Raw genomic sequence first — 22543 nt, 5'->3', positions numbered from 1 at the left:
CAACATATCCCTCCCCCTGACTTTGTCATGAGGGAGGAGAAGGCCTGATACTCCCCTATGGATGGTGAAACTTAGTCACCACATAATGGTGACCCAGAGAAAGGAGGAGAGGAACCTACCATTGGTGGGTCCCTCTGCAGGAGCAGAACACAGAATAAAGAAAGAGTGGGAACACACAAAGTCCGTGTCATCCTTTGTGCCATCTGCCTTATGGTGACCTGCGCTGGGTCCACTCCATCTCATTCCCCCATCATTCCTGGCTGGGGTATGGACACAAAAAATATTTATCTATACTGGAGGCAAGGTTGGAATGTTGACACAAAGGAACTTTCATTAGAAACTAAAGGGAGGGGCTGTGCACGGAGGCTCACGCCTGGAACCAGCACTTTGGGATGCACAGGCGGGCAGATCATATGAGGTCAGGAGTTCGAGACCAGCCTGGCCATCATGGCAAAAACTCTGTCTCTACTAAAAATACAAAAATAAGCCGGGCATGGCAGCGCACGCCTGAACCTAGCTGTTCAGGAAGCTGACGCAGGAGAATTGCTTGAACCCAGGAAGCGGAGGCTGCAGTAAAGCCAAGGTCACGCCACTGCACTCCAGCCTGGGCGAAAGAGAGAGACTCCGTCTCAAAAAAAAAAAAAAAAAAAAGAGAAGAAGAAAAAAACTAAAGGGAGCCCCCTCAAAAGAAAGCACTTTGAGATTAACTAAAAAGTCTATAAATTAGAAATCTGTGATTCAACTTGTAAGAATGTCAGCTAAAAAAACAGCTTGCTTGGCACAGTCTTTGGGACATCAGTGTCCTGTCCTTCCTTCCTTGTCTCCTCTCAGGCTGTGTGGGAGGGAGATTCATGTGGGGGCCTGAGGTTGGGTGGGTTTCCAACCATTCCAGAGCCTGTGTCTCAGTCTCATGCCAAGGTATGGCCAACTATGGAAAAGAAAGCCACTTTCTTGGGGATCTAAAAGGCTGCAGGTGCATGAGTTAGGGGTTGTGTAGTATTTGTAGGTGGGAGGGACAAAAGGCAGAGACAGCAGCCTGTGCATAGCCATTGTGTTTTATTAGATCTGGTATATTTCTTATTTTACAAAATATATAGAAGAGCCCAAAATGCAAAGCAGTCAACAGTCTTCTGATGGGGAAGGGGGCTCTCTGGGGGCCCTCCCCTCAGATTCTGGCTGACTGGGAGGGTAAGCTGAATGGGACGAGCAGGTGTGCTAAGGGATGGCAGCATGGCTGGGGTGCTGACAATGGGGTTGGAACCTGGGTCCTATGGTCCCTGCCCTCTGAGTGTGCTAAGGGGCATCTCTGAGTAGATTGAGTAGAGCAAGAGGAGACTCTAGGGAACTGAGGAGGTTATCTGGGGGGCTGGGGAGAGCCCGGGTTGATTGAAGATCCTAGTGAATGCCCCCACACTGGGTTCAGATGCTATGCCTGCCTCCCTCCTTCCCTCTCCCTTCTAAGGCATCCACTGTGGGGAGTGATAGGCCCCAAGTTCAGGAAGGTCCCAAGTCTATAGAGAACATGGGAAACAAAAACTCAAGTCATAGCCCTCAAAACAGGGACGATGAGCAGGGAGGGTGGGATGAAACTTTGGCAGGCATCAGCCAGGACATCTCCCATCCACATTCCCCTGCCACAACCACCACCAACACATGCAGGAAGGAAGGAAAGGAAGCAATGCCAGGGATATGCCAGATATCTAGCCCCAGGCTCTCCATGGATACCGAGGAGGGTGTGGAAAATTTCTGGGGCATTTCCAAGGAGACAAGGTCTTCTGCAAAGCCTGGAAACTTATATTTTGATGGCCTGTGGTAGCAGACCTGTGGAACTTGGAGCTATAACCTGGTATGCCTGAGCAATCACATCGTGTCCAGGCCTTTCTATTCTCAACCCCAGCCACTTCCTAGGACCTATCCATTGACTCAGGCCCAAGATTTCTCCCTATACATTCTTGTCCCCCTCCCACAGGGCTCTCAAAGGCTGGTCTGAGAAGCCAGCCAGTGCCAAGAATGGAGCATTCTCTCTGAGAAGGGAGTTTTAGGGGAAATGTTTATGAAGTCAGGGATGGGGGAAGCACCATAGCAGGAGACATCTGTCTAGTGTGTTTCTAGAATGGGGGTAGGAGGTAGGGAACCACTCAATTCCTACAGGAGGGGCACTCTCAACACTGGGTGTCAGGCAGGAAGCGGGTGAGAGCTGGTGGGAGTTGGGAACACTTCCCAAGATGCACTCTGCCCACTCTCTGGCCCCTTCAGCTCCAGAGATCTGGACTACTGAATCCCCAAGCTCTTGGATCCCTCCAGCCCCCAGGGAGGCCTAGGACAAGGATAGACCTGGGAAGAGAAGGGTAAGGTCCACCTGGACTAGGGTTAGAGCATGGTCCCTCCAGGAAACACTGACCCCCTCTCCTGGGGGCTAGATGACATTGTCAAAGAGCTGCATGGACCTCATGATGTTCTCATCCTGTGGCCATGGTGTGAGCGAGGCAGATTGAAGAGACAGAAAGAGAAGGAGCTTATCAGAGACAGGGAGAGGGACACTGAGTCACAGATGGGGACATTCAAAGGCACAGAGGAAGGAGATGCCCAGAGAGACCTGAGGTAGGGAAGGGGTAAGCCTCCCACAAAGGAATAGGATTGAAATGTGGGGGTGAGGTGGGGAGGTGGTATTCTGCCCAAAGAAGTTTTTCCCTACATTACTAAATCAGGCCTGAGTCCAGGTCAGGGTAATGTAGAGGGCATGGAGCTGTGAGCTGTACCTTTTGACAAGACTCAATGAATTCCTCAATGGTCACCACACCATCCTTGTTTCTGTCCATCTTCTGCAAGAAGGTGGTCAGGCAGGGAGAACAGGAGGGATGGCAAGAGAGGCAGACAGAAGTCAGGTGAGTTCCCTGCTGGTTCTTGGCCTCCTTCTCTTCACTCCAGGGCCCTCCAGCCTACCCAGTCCCAAGTACCTGGAAGAAGTTCTCCACATGTTCCCTTGGGGCCTCCTCCCGGAGTGCAGGGTACGTGTACTTGCCCATCATGTCATAGATGGACTTCATGATGTCAAGCATTTCCTGTTAGGCCAAGAGAGAAGAGGATGCTTCCTCAGAGCCTCCAGCCTCCCTTGATCCCTTGCTTGTGGGCATATATGGGTCATATTTCCCTCCTATCACCCTCTGCACACCACCCCCATCACCACCACAGCCCCCCAGCCCTTCAGTTGCCCTGCACCTCCTTGGTGATGCAGCCGTCCTTGTTGAGGTCATACAAGTTGAAGGCCCAATTAAGCCTGTCATCTACAGTTCCCCGAAGAATCACGGACAAACCAGCCACAAAGTCCTGGGAAGGAGGCAGGAGGGAGCTGTGTCTTCAGGTACTCTTCACCCAACCCCTTCCCTGGGTTTGGCCTGGAGATCCTGGCCCTGAAGTCCAGGAAACAGGCTTCCCTGGCCCACCTCACCCAGCTCACCTCAAAACTGACCGAGCCATCATGGTTGGTGTCAAAGGCATTGAAGAGAAAAGTGGCATAGGTGCTGGAGTCTGCAGGGTGAGTGTGGAGAAGTTGGCTTCCACACAGGAGAGGACTTCCTACCTCTACGGAGCTCCCCATACCCCCCATCACCTTGGCATTCCCAGCCCCTCCAGAATTCCTCCCTCCCTCAGCCTAGAGAAGGACAGCTGCTTCCCTTCCCTTTGCACCTTGTCCCCTCACCTCCTTGAGGAAAGAACTGGGAGTAAATTTGCTTGAAGTTCTCCTCATTGACAATTCCGCTGGGACATTCCTGGAAGGAGAGAGGGCACCAGGCTGAGGGCAGAGACAAAATCCCCTTCCATTCACCACCCCCACCCTCCATGGCCCAAGACTCCCAGGGAGGGGGATAATCTTCAAGCCTCCAGAGGACTCACCACGTGGCTCATGTGATGGGAGGCAAGACTTCTTTCCCAGTGCACAAATAAAAAACATGGAACGAAACTGACAGTCTACAGGCGCCGCTTCCGTTCTGGCCCCGCCCCAGAACCTCCAGCTAGAAGTTCAGTCTCAGGGCCTCGCCTCCCTTCCACTCAGCACCTCAAGCATCCAAGCCATGCTTTCTGGGAAGCTGTGGACTGGCTTGGGTCCTCCTGTCCCACCCTGAGTTTGGCCTCGCCTTGCACTCACGTTCTTGAAGCCCCGGTACAGGACCTGCAACTCCTTGCGCGTGAATTTGGTTTGCTCCTGCAGCTGCTCCAGACCCTCAGGCCGGTGACACACGGTGGACAATTCAAACTCATCCTCCACGCTGTCTGCGGAGCGGTGAGGACAGCTGCGCCTCAGGCCCGGCCTCCGCGACCCATCTTCAAATCACTGACCCATTCACCCCCTCCCCGCCCCCGGTCCCATCCGATGCTGGAGACCAGGCTGCCAGTTCCCTAGGCCCGGAGCCAAGGACACTGAGGCAAGGAGAAAAGATGCTGGCTATCTTCGAGGTCTATCAGCGGGCCAAGGCCTGGCCTGGCCCCAGAGCCGGGGATCCGACTCAGTGCTCGCCCCTGGGCCCTGGATCCCTGTTTGGAGGGGAAGGCCCCCAACCGCATCTTCGTTTCAGAAAAGGAGGAGTGGGAAAAACGCGTTCAAGAGGGGGCGTCTGAGGGTGGGAGCTCCGGGCCTTCGAAGACCAACTCAGATCCGCCCAGCCCCGGCCTTGCCCCGCCCAACCCCCCTCCCCTCGCCCAGCCCAGCCCCGCCCCATCTATCCCAGCCATGCTTGAGCCATGCCCCGCCCAGCTCAGCCAACCTACATCCAGACCCCACCTCCGACCCCATCTCAGTCCCGCCCCGGCCCCAACATCCAGCCCCCAGGCAAGAGCCCCCCACCCCAAGATGGCAAAGCCGCCCTGCCCCGCCCCGCCCCGCCCCGCCCCCACCAGGAGCGTAAGTCACCTGGGTCCAGCAGGCGGGGTCTGTGGGGGCGGAGGGAGGCTGGGGCGGCTAATGCTGAAGGGAGCGAACTGTCACCGAGAAAGCGGAAGACCCGGCCAACTGCAGACACACACCTGGCCCCTCACACTCAGAGCAAACCTCACACCCCAGCCCGCGCAAAGGCACACCCAACCAGCACAGACACACACGAAACGGACCCCAGGCACTCAAGCTTGCAGGATTCATGCCTGTCCTTTTCCGAATCCACCCCCGTGTGGGACCCATCTATGTCCAACACAACAGCACGCTCAAATAACTACAAGGTGGGCCTTTATGGTTTGCAAAATGCAGTATGAATGATCCTATGAGGTAGGCAAGGCCCAACTGAGGAAATGGAGACCTAGAGACAAAGCGAGGTCACTCAACTCGAGATCACTCAGCAGGGGACCAGGCTGGGACAGAAAACCCAAATACCCTGGCGTCTGAAGGAGGGCAGGCGCCATCCTCTACACCTGTCACCATCCTGTCGGGGCATAGGCAACACACATCAGAGGTCCAAAATACAGTGGGGAAGGGGGCGGCCGCATGGAGTTGAAGACACTAACCCAGCTAAGCCACATACGGACCCTCAGGGTCGCCTGGTCTCACCACAGCTACACAGGCTCAGGCCTCAGCCCGGTCACACTGGTTACACCCACACTCTCAGGTCCCACAGTTTTGCGGGAGCAGTGACACCCACGCACGCTCGGGCCCCGCCCCCAACTGACCACGCCCACACACGATAGCGTCAGTCGCATGTGAACACGGCAGCCACGCCCCCTTATGATACAGCCCAGCCAGCACCCACCCCCCGCCCCCACCACGCTGGTCTGCCCCCCCACACACGCACACGCAGGCCTGGGGCACCCCCCTCCTCCACACGCAGGCCTGGGGCACGCCTCCCCCCCACACACGCGGGCCTGGGGCATGCCCTCCCCACACACGCAGGGCTGGGGCACACCCCCACACACACACAGGCCTGGAGCACGCTCACGCGCGCGCACACACACGCAGGACTGGAGCACGCGCGCACACAAACACAGGCCTGTGGCATGCCCCACCCCCACACACGCAGATCTGGGCCCCCCACACACATATGCAGGCCTGGAGCACGCGCACACACGCAGGCCTGGGGCACACGTGCACACACACGGTAGGCCTGGGGCACGCGCGCGCGCACACACGCACACACACGCACGCACACACACGCACGCACACATTGGACCCCGCCCCCGGAAGCACATGAGAGGCACTTGCTTTCACTGACTGAGGGCAGGGCTTGGGGCCCGCAGCAAGGCAGCAGCTTGAGGAATCGCTGCTTCAGCGCTTTTTTAGTGGGCCCTGGAGGGTGGCCTGGGAAGAGAGAAGACCCCGGGAAGGCACATTAACTCCCATTGTCCCTCTGTTCCCTGTCCCCTCCCCACCAGTCACAAATCAACCCCATCTGGGGATGGGGCTAGGGGAGGAATTAAGAGGGAGGAAAGGAATGGCAAGGGTGGTTGGAATTGGGTTAGGGGAGCCTAGTGGGTCCATAGAGGTGAGGCTCAGGCACTTTGTTTAATGGGACGTGGCTGACGACAGCAAGGCAGCAAGGATGAGGTGGCAGTGGCCTCAGTGTCTTTGCTGACCTAGTACCCTTGGCTCAAGTGCCATGGCTGGACCTCTCAGGATGATGTCCAACCCAAGGATTGCCCGGGTAAGAACACCTCTCTCATACACATACCTATAGTGACAGGCGTGTATAGTGACATGTAGAGCAATACATCACAGTGATGGGTGCCAGTGACAGCTTGATATCCAGTAACTCACACCTGATGGTCTAATATGTATGCTCCAACACACACACACACACACACAATGAACTGCTACTCCTTAACAAACATATACAAATGTGACCTAAGTAAAACAGGGTGCACACACATGGAGACCCCTACAGGCCATCTCACATACAGCATGATCAAACCACACAAGAACACACAATGCCTCTGGGACATCATGACATGTGAGTCTACAAAGAACACTATGACATTGTGACCTTATAACATTATGATACATATCAAGGTTGTCATGACACTTACCCATATCATACTGTGACCTGGGTCCCCATGGCATCCAAATATCTAAGGCTTACCTCAATACCTCACCCACAGAGGCTTCATTTTTCCTGGGTACACCCACTTTTCTTTCCTATAACCCCTCCTCATTCCAAGGCACCCAGAATCTTTCTGCCAAAGGGCAGGGTTCCTCATCAGCTAACTCATCTACCCTAAACTGCGGCCCCTTCACCGTCTTTTCCAGTATGCTTGCTCTTTGAGGGTGAAATAATAGTAAATTTTGAGGCAATAAGAGATCTTGGAGGAGAGTATTCTGGTGTATTGTGGGGCTATCCAGGGCCCACTGATCATGGCTCCCCTTCCCTTCTTCTCCCCTTATTTCTGCACATTCTCTACAGCTCTAATTGCACCCCCAGAGGACCCTCAGTGTTACTCTGTGTGTGTGTGTGTGTCTGTGTGTCTCCCAGCTGCACTGCATCCAGATTCCTAGGTCAGAGCCCACTGGATCTGACACGGTGGCTAAAGTTGGCCTCAGTCCATTCCTGGAGGGGTCCAACTTCCTTTAAAGGTTACTCCCTCTCCATATACCCTACCCTCCCAATCCAGGCTTCACCCTCCAGACCAGGCCCCCTTACCAGGAGGTAACTGGGTGAGTAACCACCTCCTCTCCTTCAACACATCCTTACCTCCCTCCCACCCCAGAAGCCATGGAGAGGTGGGAGGGAGGTGGTGGGCCAGGCAGGGGGATCGATGGTGGCCTGGCCTCCGGCCCAGGGCTCCATTAGCCTGGACTCTGGTTTCCCGAAGCCGAATTGCGTCTGGAGCCTCCAATGGTGTAGTCGCCCAACTCGGGGTAGCTCTCCTGCCCCCCACCCCAGCCCCCTACCTGTTTCCAAGCCTCTGTCTCCTCTAAAGGTGATAAGAGAATGGCTGCCTTCAGCCCAAAATGCCTGGGATTCCCAGATGCCCCCTCTTTCCCCTTTCCCATCTAAAAGGAATGGCAAGTTAGAACTCAATCAACTGCACCTTTTCCAGATTGCATGAGAACAAGCTCAGGCCAGCTGTCCCAGTTCATCTAGGTCCAGCTCCCTGTTCCCCACTCCACCCTAGTAAATGCAGCAGAGGATGGAGGGTGAGCTAGGAGTTTTCTGCTCTTACTGAACCCTAGAGCAGGCAATTCATGCACCTTCTCTTGTTCCCAGCTTCCTTCATATTTTTCCAGTTCTTCCAGGTATCTACCCTGCAGTCCTCCGTCATGGTTCTGGTCTGTCTTCCTGTCCCTGGTGGCACCGGGGAACAGCCATGCTATGGAGTTACACAGTTCTAGCTGTGAAGAGGAGGGGGAGGTCAAAACTCCCAAGGGGAGGCAGAAGTGCTCTCCTCTCCACCCCAATATTACTCTCCCTACTGATTTTCGGGTGGGGTGGGGAGGGGAGTTGATTTTCCACTCCCAATGTCTAGGCCCTGGAGACCATTCTGCACTTGGATCCTGATAGGAGCCTGGAGAGGCAAGGGGGCTTGGGAAGTAGGGTCCCTGATCTGATCCACTCCTCATCTCCAATCAGAGCTGGGCTATAAATGTCTCCTCCACAATATTCACACTCTTCCCTCCAGAACCCACCTCCCAAGCCTTGGGTATGGAGCTGGTATATCCTCAGGAAACTCTGGAAACAGCCACATGTACAACCTGATACCCAAACAGGCTCAGCCACACACTGTGCCACTCAGGCCTGGCCACATCCACCTTCTCACAAAGCCACATGCCCTGTCACTCTCACACATACAGTCACATCCCTGTTCCATACACAGGCTCATAGTTACACACTTTGTACTCTCTCACATACAGGAACACAAAGTCATACCCTGTGTCTCTCACACACTGAGCCCACACACCCCATAAGCTACACTGCATGGATGGAGGTGTGGAGAAGATGCACAGGCACCATGGTGGGTCCCTGATTCCAAAAAGGACCCCCCAGAAATCTGGTGTTATCTCAGGATCCCTAGAACCGCCCTCCTCTACTCCAGACACTCCTTCCCTATCTCCAGACCCCTCCTGGTATCCCCCAGAATCCCCTCACCTCCTCATCTCCACACCCCAGTCCTCCCACACTGCACCCCTCATCACCTTCTGACACCTTGTCCCCCAGATTCCCTCCTCCCTCCATATCTACTCCTCGAGGCCTCCTCTTCACCTCTCCCAGATGTCATATCCCCCAAGCACCCCTACTCACTTCCCAGATCCCTGTCTCATCACTCACCTGCTCATCCCTGCCCCCAGTCATGAAGACAGACAAACACCCTCCCCAGTGCTGTGGGGCAGCTGCCCCGCCAGCCAGCAGCTCAGACATGCCAGGACACCTAGATTACCTTCCAAGGAGACAGGCTCAAAGAGGCCAAACTGCTCCAGGACCTTGACAAACAGAGCGAGGACCACGAGCACAGCGACCATCTCCAGCCCTTCCAGGTTCATGGTGGGCCTAGGGCATGGCCCCTACAGGGCCCAGGTTCAGACACGCTGGTTTGCCGCCTCACACCACCTCCCCCTCAGGCTCCCCAGCCTGAGTAGGACTGCCTGCAGCCTCCCTCCCCCTCTTCCTCCTAGGATCTCCTCCCTCTCCCCTATCACCCCGCCTCTGCCCCACAAGCCTCCCAACCACAGCCGCCGCCTCTTCCTCTTTGCAGGGCCACCTCAGCCTTTGAACTGGCACCTCCTCAGGAACCTTTGGTGCAAAGAATATGGACCAGGACAGGATAAGATATGGGCCAGAGGAGGGAGGGGGTAGTGACCCGCCTCTGTCCCTGAGGAGTGCTTCCCCTAGACATCCTGTGGCTACTGTGTGCCAAAGGGAGGGGGCAGAGGGAGAAACTGAGCTTAGGGAGAAGGCAGGGAATGGCAGGGTGTATGTGTGTGAGAAACCACCATCTGCACATGTATAAGTAATCAGATGCATGGGTCAGAATATGTTATGGTGGCCAGGTGTTTCCCTGTGTGTATATTCCTATGTTTGTCAGTATGGGAGTGTGTATGTCTCCTCTTATGTGTGTGCTTACACATGACTGTGCACCTGTCACAGAGGTGTGTTTGGCATACAGTTATGCATTTTGACTCTTGTGTATATGGGTATGTGAGCTGGGTGTCTATGGTCTGCATGTGTGGGAGTGTGTTGAAGTATTTGTGAGCGTGCATGGGGAGTGAGGTTCCTGTGTTTTAGTAGGGTTGTAGGATGTGGGTCTGAAGTTTGTTAGGTGGATGTGTAGTATAATTTGGAGGGTGGGTCTACCGTTGTGTCATTGTATTGGCATGGAATTGTATGAGAATAATGGGGGAGAAGGCAGTCACCTCTCCTGCTAGGAGGATACCGGCAATATCGATTTGGTTGCCATGGAGACTGTGAGGAGGGAGGCACTCTTCCCACAGGCCACAGACAGTGAAACTGAGGCCCAAGGGATGGGGGGATAAGATACAGTAGCCTAGGCAGAAAAAGGCCACTTAACCCCATCAGGACCCTCTGGGGAGGGGACTTACTGCAGCTGCCTTTGGGGTCAAGAGACCCAAGCTTCTTGGGAGAGGAGGGGGGACTGTGCTGGCTCCTTCTGGCCGGGACTTCATCCAGGAGATGCCAAAGCCCTGCCTGCTCCTTAGGAACTGTTATTGAGCTGATGGAGAAGCCCAGCTGCTGTAGGAGGGAAATCTGAACCCTCTAAGGAAGCCACCCCTCCCAGCCAGCATCCCAGGGGTCCCTCCCTCCTCTTCCCTGCCTCTTCTTGGTGGGGGGTGTGTGTGTGTGTATAAAGGGGTGGGGATAGGCCTACAGAGCCAATGAGCCATAAGACTAGGGCCTCTGGGTTAGTAACACCATTACTACCACTGCTGGCTAACGGTGACTGAGCATTGACTATGTAATAGATAAAGCGCTATGTGCTTACAGGCGATGTAACACCAAATTTCACAATAAACCTATGAAGCCTGTACTATTATCCTCATGTTACAGGTGGTGAAACTAAGTCAAAGAGAAGTTAAGCAAATCTTCAAGATCAGAGCTTCAATTTTAACCCAGTCTGACTCAGCCTTCACTCTAAACCACCACACTACACTGGCTCCCTTCTTGGAAAGCTGGCCCAGCCGAGAGGCCCAATTTAGGGGGACTGGCCCCAGAAGGAGCCGTCCCTCTTGTCCAGCTCTGGGATGACTGTGTCTCAACCCAATTTGTGGGGTGGGGACCAGTCCCTAAGGCCCCAGTCCAGGTTGCCTGATCTGCAGTTCTATACAGCCACCACCGGGGGGCAGGCATCCAACCTCACACGGTACCATACCCCTTCCTTCTGCCTGATCTGCCCCATCCAGGGAAGGGGTGGGAAGATGACACTTCACATAGGCTTTTTTTTTTCTCTTTTTTTTTGAGACAGGGTCTCGCTCTGTCACCCAGACTAAAGTGCGGTGGCGCTAGCGATTCTCGTGCCTCAGCCACCGAGTAGCTGGGATTACAGGCGTGCACCACCATGCCCAGCTGATTTTTATATTTTTAAGTAGGGTTTGTCATGCTGGCCAGGCTGATCTCGAACTCCTAGCCTGAAGTGATCTGCCCCCATTGGCCTCCCAAAGTGCTGGAATTCCAGGCGTGTGCCACCGCATCTGGCTTCAAATAGGCTTGGCCTGTTCCACTCCTTTCCCCTAGGAAAAAGTCTATTCAGGGGCTGCTTGCCATTTGTCACATCTTAGAGGTTACTGATTTACAGATGAAACCAGCAAATACCTCCCTATGACTGTCTAACTTCCACCCCTGGCATTTAACATTCTTCCCTCTACCCTCATCAGGGTAGATACTTTTGTTTCAGCCAGTTTGGCCTCCTCACTGTAGCTCAAACACACCAAACTCCGTCCTATTTCTGTGTTTTTGCTCTTACCATCTCTGTCAGGGCTGCCTTCCCTTCTGCTTTTCCTCTTACCTATCCGTTAGAGGCAGCTTAAGTTCCCTTCCCTTCAGAGCGTCCAGCCTTCAGTGGTCTACCAGTAACCTGTTCGTTGCAGTCCTCAAAATTCAGCAGGGAATTCTGTAATGTTATCAGTGGGAACAGTAAAAGGTGTTGTTGTAGCATAGTAAGTGATAAGGGTGGACTAGGGTGCCAGACTCCCTGGTTTCAAATCCCAGCTTTGCAACTTGCAATAACAGGATGGGCTCTCAACCTCTGTATGCCTGTTTCCCACCTCATATGGTTGCTGAGGAGGGGAAAATAAAATAATATATGGACAGTTGTTAGAATAACACCTAGCACAGGCCAGGCACGGTGGCTCACATCTGAAATCCCAGCACTTTGGGAGGCCGAGGCAGGAGGATCACTTGAGGTCAGGAGTTCAAGACCATCCTGGCCAACATGGTGAAACTTTGTCTCTACTATAAATACAAAAATTAGCCAGAGATGGTGGCACACATGCCTGTAATCCCAGCTACTTGAGAGGCTGAGGCAGGATAATCGCTTGAGCTCAGGAGGCAGGGGTTACAGTAAGCTGAGATCGTGCCACTGCACTCCAGCCTGTGTGACAGAGCAAGACTCCACCTCAGGAAAAAAAAAAAAAAAAGTAATACTTAGCACAGAGTAACTACTGAATAAGTGTCTGCCACCATTATTATTAACAGCATAACACTCCTCTTTACATTTCTATAGCTCTTAATAGTTCATAAAGCATTTCCACAAAGACTATTATCTCGATGGCTTCTCATAACAACCCCATGAGATGGGCAGTGAATAGTATTGTACCCATTTTACTAGTGAGGTAAATGAGGTGCAGAGAGGTAAAGGGCCTTGCTCGAGGTCACCCAACTAACAGGATATGAAGCAGAGATTTGAACCCAGATTTCTCTGTATCAGTCTTCTTTCCTCAAATACATTCCAACCTCCTGGGAGAGCAAAGATGTTAAAAGAAAAACACACAAACAAAAAAAACCTGGACCTACACAAATTGAGTGCCAGGCTCTGAACTAGTGCTTGTACAATGAAGGTGAACCAAATATGCTCTCACTGGGTGGGGAGAGACAGCCCCACTGAGAGAACTCTAAGGAATCTACTCATTCAAAAAATATTTGTAGGATGCCTATAGGTGATAGGAGCTGTTACAGGCAGGTTATGAAATTAGTTATAGCAAAAGCTTCTTAACTGGGAGGTCAGACACAAATATCAACTGTCCACCTTAACAAAGAGATCAACATTTGGCCAGACACGGTGGGTGGCTCACGCCTGTAATCCTAGCACTTGGGAGGCTGAGGAGGTTGGATCATGAGTCCCAGACCAGCCTGGGCAACATGGCGAAACTCCGCCTCTATAAAAAATTAGCCTGGGCTGGGCAGGTGGCTCATGCCTGTAATCCCAGCACTCTGGGAGGTCGAGGCAGGTGGATCACGAGGTCAGGAGTTCGAGACCAGCCTGGCCAAAATGGTGAAACCCCATCTCTACCAAAAATACAAAAATTAGCCAGGCGTGGTGGCACACACCTATAATCCCAGCTACTTGGGAGGCTGAGTCTGGAGAATTGCTTGAACTTGGGAGGCGGAGGTTGCAGTGAGCCGAGATCACGCCACTGCACTCCGGCCTGGGCAACAGAGCGAGACTCTTTCTCAAAAAAAAAAAAAAAAAAAAAAAAAAAAAAAAAAAAATTAGCCTGGCATGGTGGCGCACACCTATAGTCCCAGCTACTTGGGAGGCTGAGGTGGGAGTTCAAGGCTACAGTGAGCCATGATCGTGCCACTGTACTTCAGCCTAGATGACAAAGTGAGACCCCATCTCAAACAAATAAACAAAGAGATAATATTTATCCAGCACATTTCGTGTCCTGGATACTTTACATGTAGTACCTCACTTAGTCCTCATAATAATCCTGAGAGGTAGGATCTATTATTCCTGTTTTTACAGCTGACATGGTCGGAGTGAGTGGTAGTATACCTATCTTGCAGATGAAGGAATTGAAGCTCCCTGCCATTATAAGCTCCCTGCTTATCTTGGGAAAAAAGAGTGATTTTTTTCCCAAGATAACAGCTGACATGCTAATAAAGAATGAGTTTGGCTGGGGGCACTGGCTCACGCCTGTAATCCCAACACTTTGGGAGGCCGAGGCGGGTGGATCACAAGGTCAGGAGTTCAAGACCAACCTGACTAACATGGTGAAACCCCGTCTCTACTAAAAATATAAAAATTAGCCGGGTGTGGTGGCGCTTGCCTGTAATCCCAGCTACTCGGGAGGCTGAGGCAGGAAAATTGCTTGAACCCGGGAGGCGGAGGTTGCAGTGAGCCAAGATCACACCACTTCACTCCAGTCTGACTGACAGAGCAAAACTCTGTCAATAATAATAATAATAATAATGAGTTTAACCAGAGTCAGTGATCTGTCAGCTCCCTCAGGCAGTCTCTTCAGTATGTGTGGGGTGTCAAGGAATCCTAGGGCCTACAGCTTAGTTTAGGTAAGGGAGTTATGGGTAATAAAATTAAAAAGGGTCAGATTCCATGAAATCTTGAATGCCAAGCCAGACTATTTGAATGGAAAGGGGCCCCACAACAGCACCTCTTTGCTCCCTGCTGCTGCTAACTTGCAGCCAGTTGCCCTGGCCCTGGCCCCTCCTTTTCCTAATTCCCACTCTCAACTCTCAGAGACCTTGACCCAACCCTGCCAGGACTCATGGTCCTAGATCAGCCAGGCATCCCGTGGCCGAGTCTATCAGGAGTAAAAGAGCGAGTTGTTTTCCAGGCTCTCCCTTCTCCCCACTCAGAGAATTCTCAAGTCTTCGGGTTCTATGAGAAACTTGCCAGATCCGTCCTCCCCAAGCATCCCTGTGCCACGAATTTAGCTCTTCACTCAAAATAAAATCTCAATGGAAGCAATTTGGCAGAGTGGGAACTCAAGGGAAAACTATCTCGAGGCATGAGGTGGGCCTTCCCCATATCCCTCATGTCTTACCACAGAGATATTCCTATTATTTAGTTATTTATCTCCCCCAGTTCAAATGTGAGTAACACCGCCTTGTGGGGGAACCCACTTTATGCAACTGTCCCACCTTCCCCAGTCTACCTTTGTCCCACCCCCCACTGCCACTGTTAACCCGGCCAGTGAGGACCTCAAAGCCCTTCTCTCAGTCCCCCAGACCCACACCATTCCCAGCTAGGCCAAAGACACTGCAGCCCCCAACTGCATCGGGTGATTAATGACCTCCCTAGACGTTGGGGCTATTTTGGGTCCTGGAAGTCATGCCTACAATGACTGAGAGCTGGCCCTGCCTGGCTCCAGCCATCTGTCACTGGAGACAGGCCCAAGCAGGGGGCTTGGAGGTTGTATGCTCCCCAGAAGATTTCCAGGTATGGTTCTGGCTCAGGACCATCCATCTACCCTCCTATTGGGGGATAGATGGCAAGGAGAGGCCACAGGCACTACCTATACTCCAGGGGCTCAAGTGGATACCCATGGAGAGAGCCAGAAAATGACAGATCTCAGAATGCCACAGGACCAGGTAGTTTTGGTCTGTTTGAGGCCAGGTGCAGAGGGGATGTTGGGTTCTGTGGGCCCTGCCCAAGCAGTCATAAGGAAACACACCTCATCAGTGCCATGGGATACACACAATCCACACCTCATACACTCCACAAATCTCATACCAAGGTACAACCTCACAAAGGCTACACAACTAACTTAGAGACTCAGGAACCCTCAACCTAATCCTAAAGTACAGAACTCCAGGTACACACAGTCTCAGTGTCACAGAATCCCAGTGATCACAACCCCAGGGAGACACAGACTCAGCCATGCATAGCCCAGTGATGCACAACTTAGTAATGCACAATCCCATTAATACACACTCCCAGAGAGAGAGAAAATAGAGACACACAATCCTTAAGCCACACAAGTCTATCCGTCCCACGTCATGCATGAACTCACTAGGTGAGTTCATGTCGGTCTAGGCCCATCTCAGGATTTTTTCCTTCTGGACACTGACCCTCCATCTTAAGACCCCTTCAGCCAAGAAATGCAGGAAAGAGCTGAACCTTTTCCCTGCTCTGCCGCAAGCCTCCTCCTTTCATCCCTGGGAGGCGCCCTGCCCCTCACTAGAGGCCCCCTCCTCTGCCTTCAGTGAGAAGCCCTGCCCCCTCCACCATTGTGAGGGACCTCGATGCCCCTCTCCTTTGAAGACATCGCTTTGAAGAGCGCTGTCTTCCTCCTGCTCTGTAAGGGGGCCCATCCCCTGCTCCGCTTCTGTCCGGGATCTTGCCTGGGAAGCCCTTCTCTTGGAGGGATGTTGCTCCCTCCATCTATGTGAGGGGCCCTTCCCTCCCTACCTCTGCGGAGCTCCTACCCCACTTCGCTCACTTTTTGAAGGATCCTGCCCCTCCCTTCCCTTCCGCATACCTGGGGACAGCGACCCAGTCACCAGCTGGTAGAGAGATCGCGCTGCCTGCCCCAGCGGGCTCCGGCACCTGCGGGGGCATCGGTTCATGGTTTGGTGGAGAGCTCTGCGTCCAAGCTCCGCCCCCAGGGCCCGGGGTGGTCCGGTCTCCGCCCTCACCCGAGTGGGCCCTGCGTGGGCGGCGCGGGAGGGCCGGCCCAGCAGGCATAGGATCGAAACCCTGGAGACTTCCCATGTGCTCCTGGCCGCCTGAGAGGAGCTCACCCTGGAGCTCCATCATGTGAAGCATGCGCCCCCAAAGTTCCTGGACTAGGGGGGCAGGGAGGGGTGGCGCGGACTCAGCCTTCTTAGGGAGCATTTTTCTGGGTTCTGGTGGGGAGGCCAGGCAAGTACATGTGGGTTTTGAGAAAAGAGCTGGATGGGGAATGAACCGTATCTTTTACTGCCTTTCAGCTCCCCTTTCTCCGCCTGTCGCACTCCTCCCCGCACCCTGCATCCTGCCCCCACCATTTTGGCATAAAGAGCCGAAGGAGTAAGAGGACAGAGTTGTCATGGCAACTCCCCACACTTCCACACTTTCTGGACCAATGGAAGACAAGACAGGAGGAAGGAGAAAGAGGCCAGTGTATTGGGGTGGCAAAGAAGAGGCGGCAGAGTTGTGTCCCACTGTTTTCTGTCTCCCGGCTCCAAATTCCTTGCTCTCACAACTGTTTCTATTTGCGTTTGTCTCGGTGCGGCAGGTTTACAGACTATACCACCATACGCTGGGTACAGCCGAATGCTTCGAGAAGAGCCCCACCCCCCTCAACTTCGGTCCCCCTGCGCCCCTTTCCCGGACTCCGGACTCATCCCTATCAGGTTACACTCCAAGTAAACCCTTCCAGGACCCTCTAACGCCTTCAAATTCCTGGGAAAGCCTACGGGAGAGATATAGTCCCGCTCCTTCGACTGGGATCCCGCATGTTTGTTTGAAAACCATACTTTTGGCCGGGCGCGGTGGCTCAAGCCTGTAGTCCCAGCACTTTGGGAGGCCGAGACGGGCGGATCACGAGGTCAGGAGATCGAGACCATCCTGGCTAACACGGTGAAACCCCGTCTCTACTAAAAAATACAAAAAACTAGCCGGGCGAGATGGCGGGCGCCTGTAGTCCCAGCTACTTGGAGGCTGAGGCAGGAGAATGGCGTAAACCCGGGAGGCAGAGCTTGCAGTGAGCTGAGATCCGGCCACTGCACTCCAGCCTGGGCCACAGAGCGAGACTCCGTCTCAAAAAAAAAAAAAAAAGAAAAAGAAAAAAAAAAAAGAAAACCATACTTTTAAGTGGTGGGAATGACCACCTAACTCTGGGCAAATCTTGACCACTTGACGGCGACCACCCCATCGCAAAGCAGCTCCGTGCGCATGGCTCCTCGCAGCCACACGGGGGCACCCCCGCCCCGGGAACAATACTCAGGGCCGGAGGGACTCCAAGGAGAGATCCCAGTCCGGGGACCGAGCTCAGGACTGGCCAGTCAGACTCCAACCCTCTACGCATCTTCTCTTGCCCTTTCTCTCTTCCACTCAGACAGGGCCGCCGCTAAACGTAGCCTTTCCCCTCGGAACCGCACTGCCCAGCGGCCCCACTGGGCTGGGAAGACCCGAGGGATTAGACAGGGGTCCGGGTGGGGCTCGGACTGTGTTTTGTTTTCCTAAAGAGTCTCCCAGCTCCGTTTTGAGCTTTGGGTTGGGAGTGGGGAAGCAAAAACGGTTGGAGGTACCCTGGATGCCCTGAGGTGTAACTTTCCAGCTGCCTCCCTGCAAGCCTGATGGGCCAGGATGACGGGAGCTGGAGACTACCCTAAATCTGATCCCAGGAATCCCACCTGCAGGCAAGGGAAGGCGAGGCCTGGCGCGCGCTTCAGCACCGCGGACAACGACTCCCCTTCAGGCTTCAGCTTAGGCATCTCGCAGCACTCAAGAGCTTGGCGCCGCCCGCCCGCTAGAGTCTTCGTTAACACCGGCGTCCCAACCTGATTTGTCTCCCACTATAAAATAAGCCGCCCTTCGAGATAAGAGCTCCTGGTAGTCCTATTTCTACTTTCCAAGTCCTGTGTGGAGTTATCTACAGGTAGGCTGCTGTAGACCCGGACCACGATTCTTGACGCTTGTCAACATTCGACCTTTCCATTTTCCTTGGGAGGCAGGCAGGCAGGCAGGCAGCCAGGAAGTAACATTCCCTTTTACAGATGAGAAAGGTGAGGCCAAGAGAACAAAAGTCATATAGTTGGTACACTTCCATTCCTGACTGACCTGAGGCAGGGCATCTCCAAATACAAATGCTTCTGCCACCCAGTCTCATTCAAATAGCCAAGTGGGGAAGGGATGGTTTCACTAAGGGGGAGAACCTCTTAAAGGTGGAAGCAAACACTGACTTAATGTGATGGTATTGAAGGCCCCTAGGCCCTTACTACTCTCAAGAATTCTAAGCTGGAGGTGGGAACAGAATTCATGGAAGTGCTGGACAGCGGGCCCTTTGGATTCCATCCAGCTCTGAGGCGCATCTGGCATGCTCTCTGATCTGGGGCCAGCCTGAGTGGCTCCCCTGATCCTGACTAGGGCCTCCCCAGGGACAGTGATGGGGGGTGGGGGGAGGCACATGTTCAAGGCACCTCATCCTAGTCCCCTCCCCCTTCCCAGGTCTCAATCTCACTCCCCTCAGGAAGGACAAGGATCATGGCTTCCCTCCACCTCCCCAGCTTTGTTTTGGCCTCAGGGAGACAGCCTCCCTCCTCCCACTCTGCTGGCTTTCTAGAGCAGGCTGCACAATGAGAGACACAAACACACACATGGAAATGTACGCAGGGTGACACAGTCACCTACACAAACACATGGCTCTTCCTACCAAACCCAGGAACATGCACATGCACAGATGTACTGGTCTCACATACCTCCCCATGTGGGAAAGAGAGGATGCCCTGGCAGCCAAGTGGTTTGGGGGGACATAGAGGACACCACATGGAACTTCCCAGGCCTAGAGCTTCTAGCTCTGGCTCTGGAGGGGAAGTAAGAGGATGTGTTTTCCTGGGGTTTGAGTGAAGTTCTGAAAGGTTTGTTGGGGGTTGAAGGATTCAGTTGTAAGAATAATCTGAGTATATGATTTGGTGTGGGGAGAGAGGGCTGACCCAGCAATAACTAAAGCCTTCCTAAAGGGGCTAGGTGCTAGAGCCATAAGGTCTCTTGGAAACCAGACTGGGCAGCTGAACACTAGAGTCCCTCCTTGGGTCCACCTGGGCTATTTGCGGAAAACTTGGTGAAGCAGTGGGGTATACTAAAGACCCCTATCTGTACCAGGAAGCCGGAGAGGCAGCAAGGATGAGATACATCATGGACACTCACAGAGCCCTGCTGCAGACATCACCACATGAAAGTACACAACTAGCACCGAACACTAATCTCACAATCACAAAACACAACACAACCTACTTTAACAAATGCTTGCCCAGAGGGCTCATGGTCATGAAGTCTACAAAGAGACAAGCCACCCTAAAGTGGAGCCCTGATACACTCTGGTAGTTACACACCACTTCATACAGAATTACACACTCAAAACACATCATTGCACATATAACAGAGACACATGGTCAAAACAACTTCATCAGTACAACCAAGGTACTATGCAACCTCAAACATCTGACGAGACCATACAGTTGCACTGCCACATACAATCACACTCACCCTAGCTGTCACCAAGCCCAGGGCACATGGCAACCAGCTGTGGGAGACGCGCGCGCGCACACACACATATACACACACACATAGAATGACAGGCGCTCACGCACGTAACACCTCCCACTCCAGACACCCTCCCAGCCCTGTGTCACATACGCCCACACCTGCTGCCTCTCCACACCTGCCTCTTCTGTTCCTCCCCAACCCCTGCGGGACCCAAGGCTTTGAACCCCAGTGTCCTGCCGCCCAGACCGGCCAGAAGACTGCCTGGGAATGGGGCAGAGTGTGGGTGCGGGCCAGGTCGGGGTCGGAGAGGCGGAAGGGTGTGGAGGAAGCTACCCTCCCTCCCGCGACCCCCACGTCACTGACTCACCCGTGAGCTGATCGTAGGAGCCGTCCAGGTCCCGGGAATCGGACAAACTCTCCTTGCGGCCCTGGCCCCGCATGGCCCCCGGCGCCCCGCTCCCGCCCGGTCCGTGGGAGGGGGCGCCGGGTGGCCGGGATAGGGCGCTCACACGGCGCCCCCTGGCGGCCTAGTGCACCGTCGGGGCTGGGGGAGTCCGGGTTGAGGCTGTCTGGGAAAGGGCCCGGGGTCTGAGGTCTACCCGGGGGTCCTGGAGCAGGAGAGGGAACACTAGGCAGCAGGTGAGCGCAGAGCCGGAGGCAGAGCGGAGCTGAGCGCGGAGCCGAGCCGAGCCGCCTCTCTCCTCCCGCCCCCTCCCCGCGGCTGTCACCGCCGCCTCCCCCCTTTGGCGCTGCCGGGATTGGCTCCCCCTACCCCCGCCCCCACCCTTGCAGCCCGGGGGAGGCACCCGGTGAAAGGGTGAACTGCAAAGTGCGGGGAAGGAGACTAGCTCCCCAGGAATCTGCCCCTAAACCAAAAGTCACGGGGCTTGTTAGGGGGAGGGTGGAGAAGAGCGCGGGACAGAAGAGCCCCACTGAGAGGAAACCCCGCCCCTAATTCTCAGGCACCCCTTCTCCCTTCCCCCTTCGTCAACACAGTTCTGGCTGAGGCAGAGCCTGGGGTATCATCTCTGAGTCCCCGCTCCTTTGCCTCCGTGTCAGCCTCTATTTTCTCTGTTGTTCCTCCTCCCATGTATGCGTCTCTCGTGGTCCCAGACAGTCCCCACCGTGCTTAAAGCAGGATAGGGATGCAAAGTAAAAGTCAACCCAGCCTCTAATATTAGCAGGCTCATCGTGAGCCAATGGACTATTTCATCTTCTCTCAAGTCCCAGAAGGACCCCAACTCTTACCCACTCCAGGACCCCGTCTCTGGAACCTATTCACTCTCAGGGTGCCTCCTTCACTGATCTAATGACCCCCAATAGACCGACTAGGAAGATAAGAAAACTAGTGAACCATGTCAGTTTCTCAGACATCCTTGCTCTTTTGTTCCTCCCCTGCAGCAACTTTTCTGCCCTTCTCTTTTGTCACCTGTCCTGTCCTAGATTCCTTGTTTTCCAGCAGATTTGGGGAGCGACTGACAGGTTTGGGGATCCAAGTCAAGATACACAGTAGGAAAGAAATGCCCTTGTTGTGAAACCCCTTCTTTAAGATTAGCTCCTTTTCCAAAGGCAGGGCTAGCACAGAAGCTGGACTCCCTCATCTCCCAGGAATGGATCCTGAATGTTTGAGCTCCACAGGTCTGACCTTCCTCAGGATGCTTCTAGGCTCTGCACCCAAAAGCCCCCCAATCTCTTGCTATGAGGATGAGCGGCCCTTGTCTGGTGGGTCTGAAGGAGTGACCTGTTAAGACCAAAAACTTTAAAGTGACTCAACCACACTTAATTTCTTCAAGTAGCTTTAATTTCTAACCACTTGATTTAATCAATCCTGCAGGAATTGTGGTGGGAGTTCCAGCCTAAGAGGGGGACAAGTGGCTGAGGGTAAGACTGTCTTTAGGAGCAGTGCCCTGCGACTGGATCTCCCTTGGCTCTGGAGGAGCCGCCACAGACCTGGCATAGAGGCTGGGCATAGAAAGTGCTTGGGCAGCTCCTGTTGAGGTTGTTTTCCAGGAGAGAATGGACACTCTCATTCGGAGTTCTTGGAACAGGTATATGTGAATAAACTCGTAAAGAGAAGGGCCTTCACAATGGAGGGCAAGGAGCCCTCTGCTTAGTGCCCCATGCCCTTGACCCGTCCTCATTCACTTGGAGGAAAGGCTGGCAGGAATCCAGAAGTGGCCAAATGGGTTGGCTTGCCTCCTCAATACCACTACGTTTGGAAATAAGGGAACTAACTCCCTTCTCCCTCCTTTTACCCAGAGGGCAAGGGAGGTTACAGCTCTGTGAACCCAACTGGCCTCTACTAGGGCCAGGAGACTCAGAGGAAGGAGGAGAGTTCACAGGGGTGGGTAGGGGTCCCCTAGCCAGATGGGAGCAACACCTAGGAGATTACCTTACCTCTATGTTTGAGGAATGAGTCTGGGCAACAGAGATTAAGAAAAACAAACCAAAAAAAGGCAACACTAAA

At 53.8% G+C, this 22543-nt stretch overlaps 1 protein-coding gene across 5 annotated transcripts; it reads right to left on the bottom strand.

Annotated features, from left to right (window-relative positions):
- Positions 1–1034: 1034 nt before the first annotated feature.
- KCNIP2 (potassium voltage-gated channel interacting protein 2) lies at positions 1035–20864 on the bottom strand. Of its 5 annotated transcripts, XM_030941186.1 has the most exons (10): positions 20444–20790; positions 6185–6280; positions 4910–4963; positions 4148–4272; positions 3701–3770; positions 3458–3528; positions 3220–3327; positions 2958–3062; positions 2760–2822; positions 1035–2464 (listed from the first exon to the last, which is right to left on the bottom strand). In XM_030941186.1, exons 1-10 carry the CDS (start codon positions 20514–20516, stop codon positions 2417–2419), a joined length of 813 nt encoding a protein of 270 aa, XP_030797046.1. In that variant the 5' UTR covers positions 20517–20790; the 3' UTR covers positions 1035–2416. The 5 variants fall into 5 exon arrangements, with proteins under 5 accessions (XP_030797046.1, XP_030797047.1, XP_010354443.1 ...); XM_030941187.1 differs by lacking the exon at positions 4910–4963 and having other exon boundaries at positions 1040–2464; positions 20444–20864; XM_010356141.2 differs by lacking the exons at positions 4910–4963; positions 6185–6280 and having other exon boundaries at positions 1040–2464; positions 20444–20746.
- Positions 20865–22543: the final 1679 nt, after the last annotated feature.

The sequence above is a fragment of the Rhinopithecus roxellana genome, chromosome 11 (assembly GCF_007565055.1).
Source record: "Rhinopithecus roxellana isolate Shanxi Qingling chromosome 11, ASM756505v1, whole genome shotgun sequence".
Classification (NCBI taxonomy): domain Eukaryota; kingdom Metazoa; phylum Chordata; class Mammalia; order Primates; family Cercopithecidae; genus Rhinopithecus; species Rhinopithecus roxellana.
The sequence above is the reverse complement of the archived record's forward strand: the minus strand, read 5'-3'. Positions and strand labels throughout refer to the sequence as shown.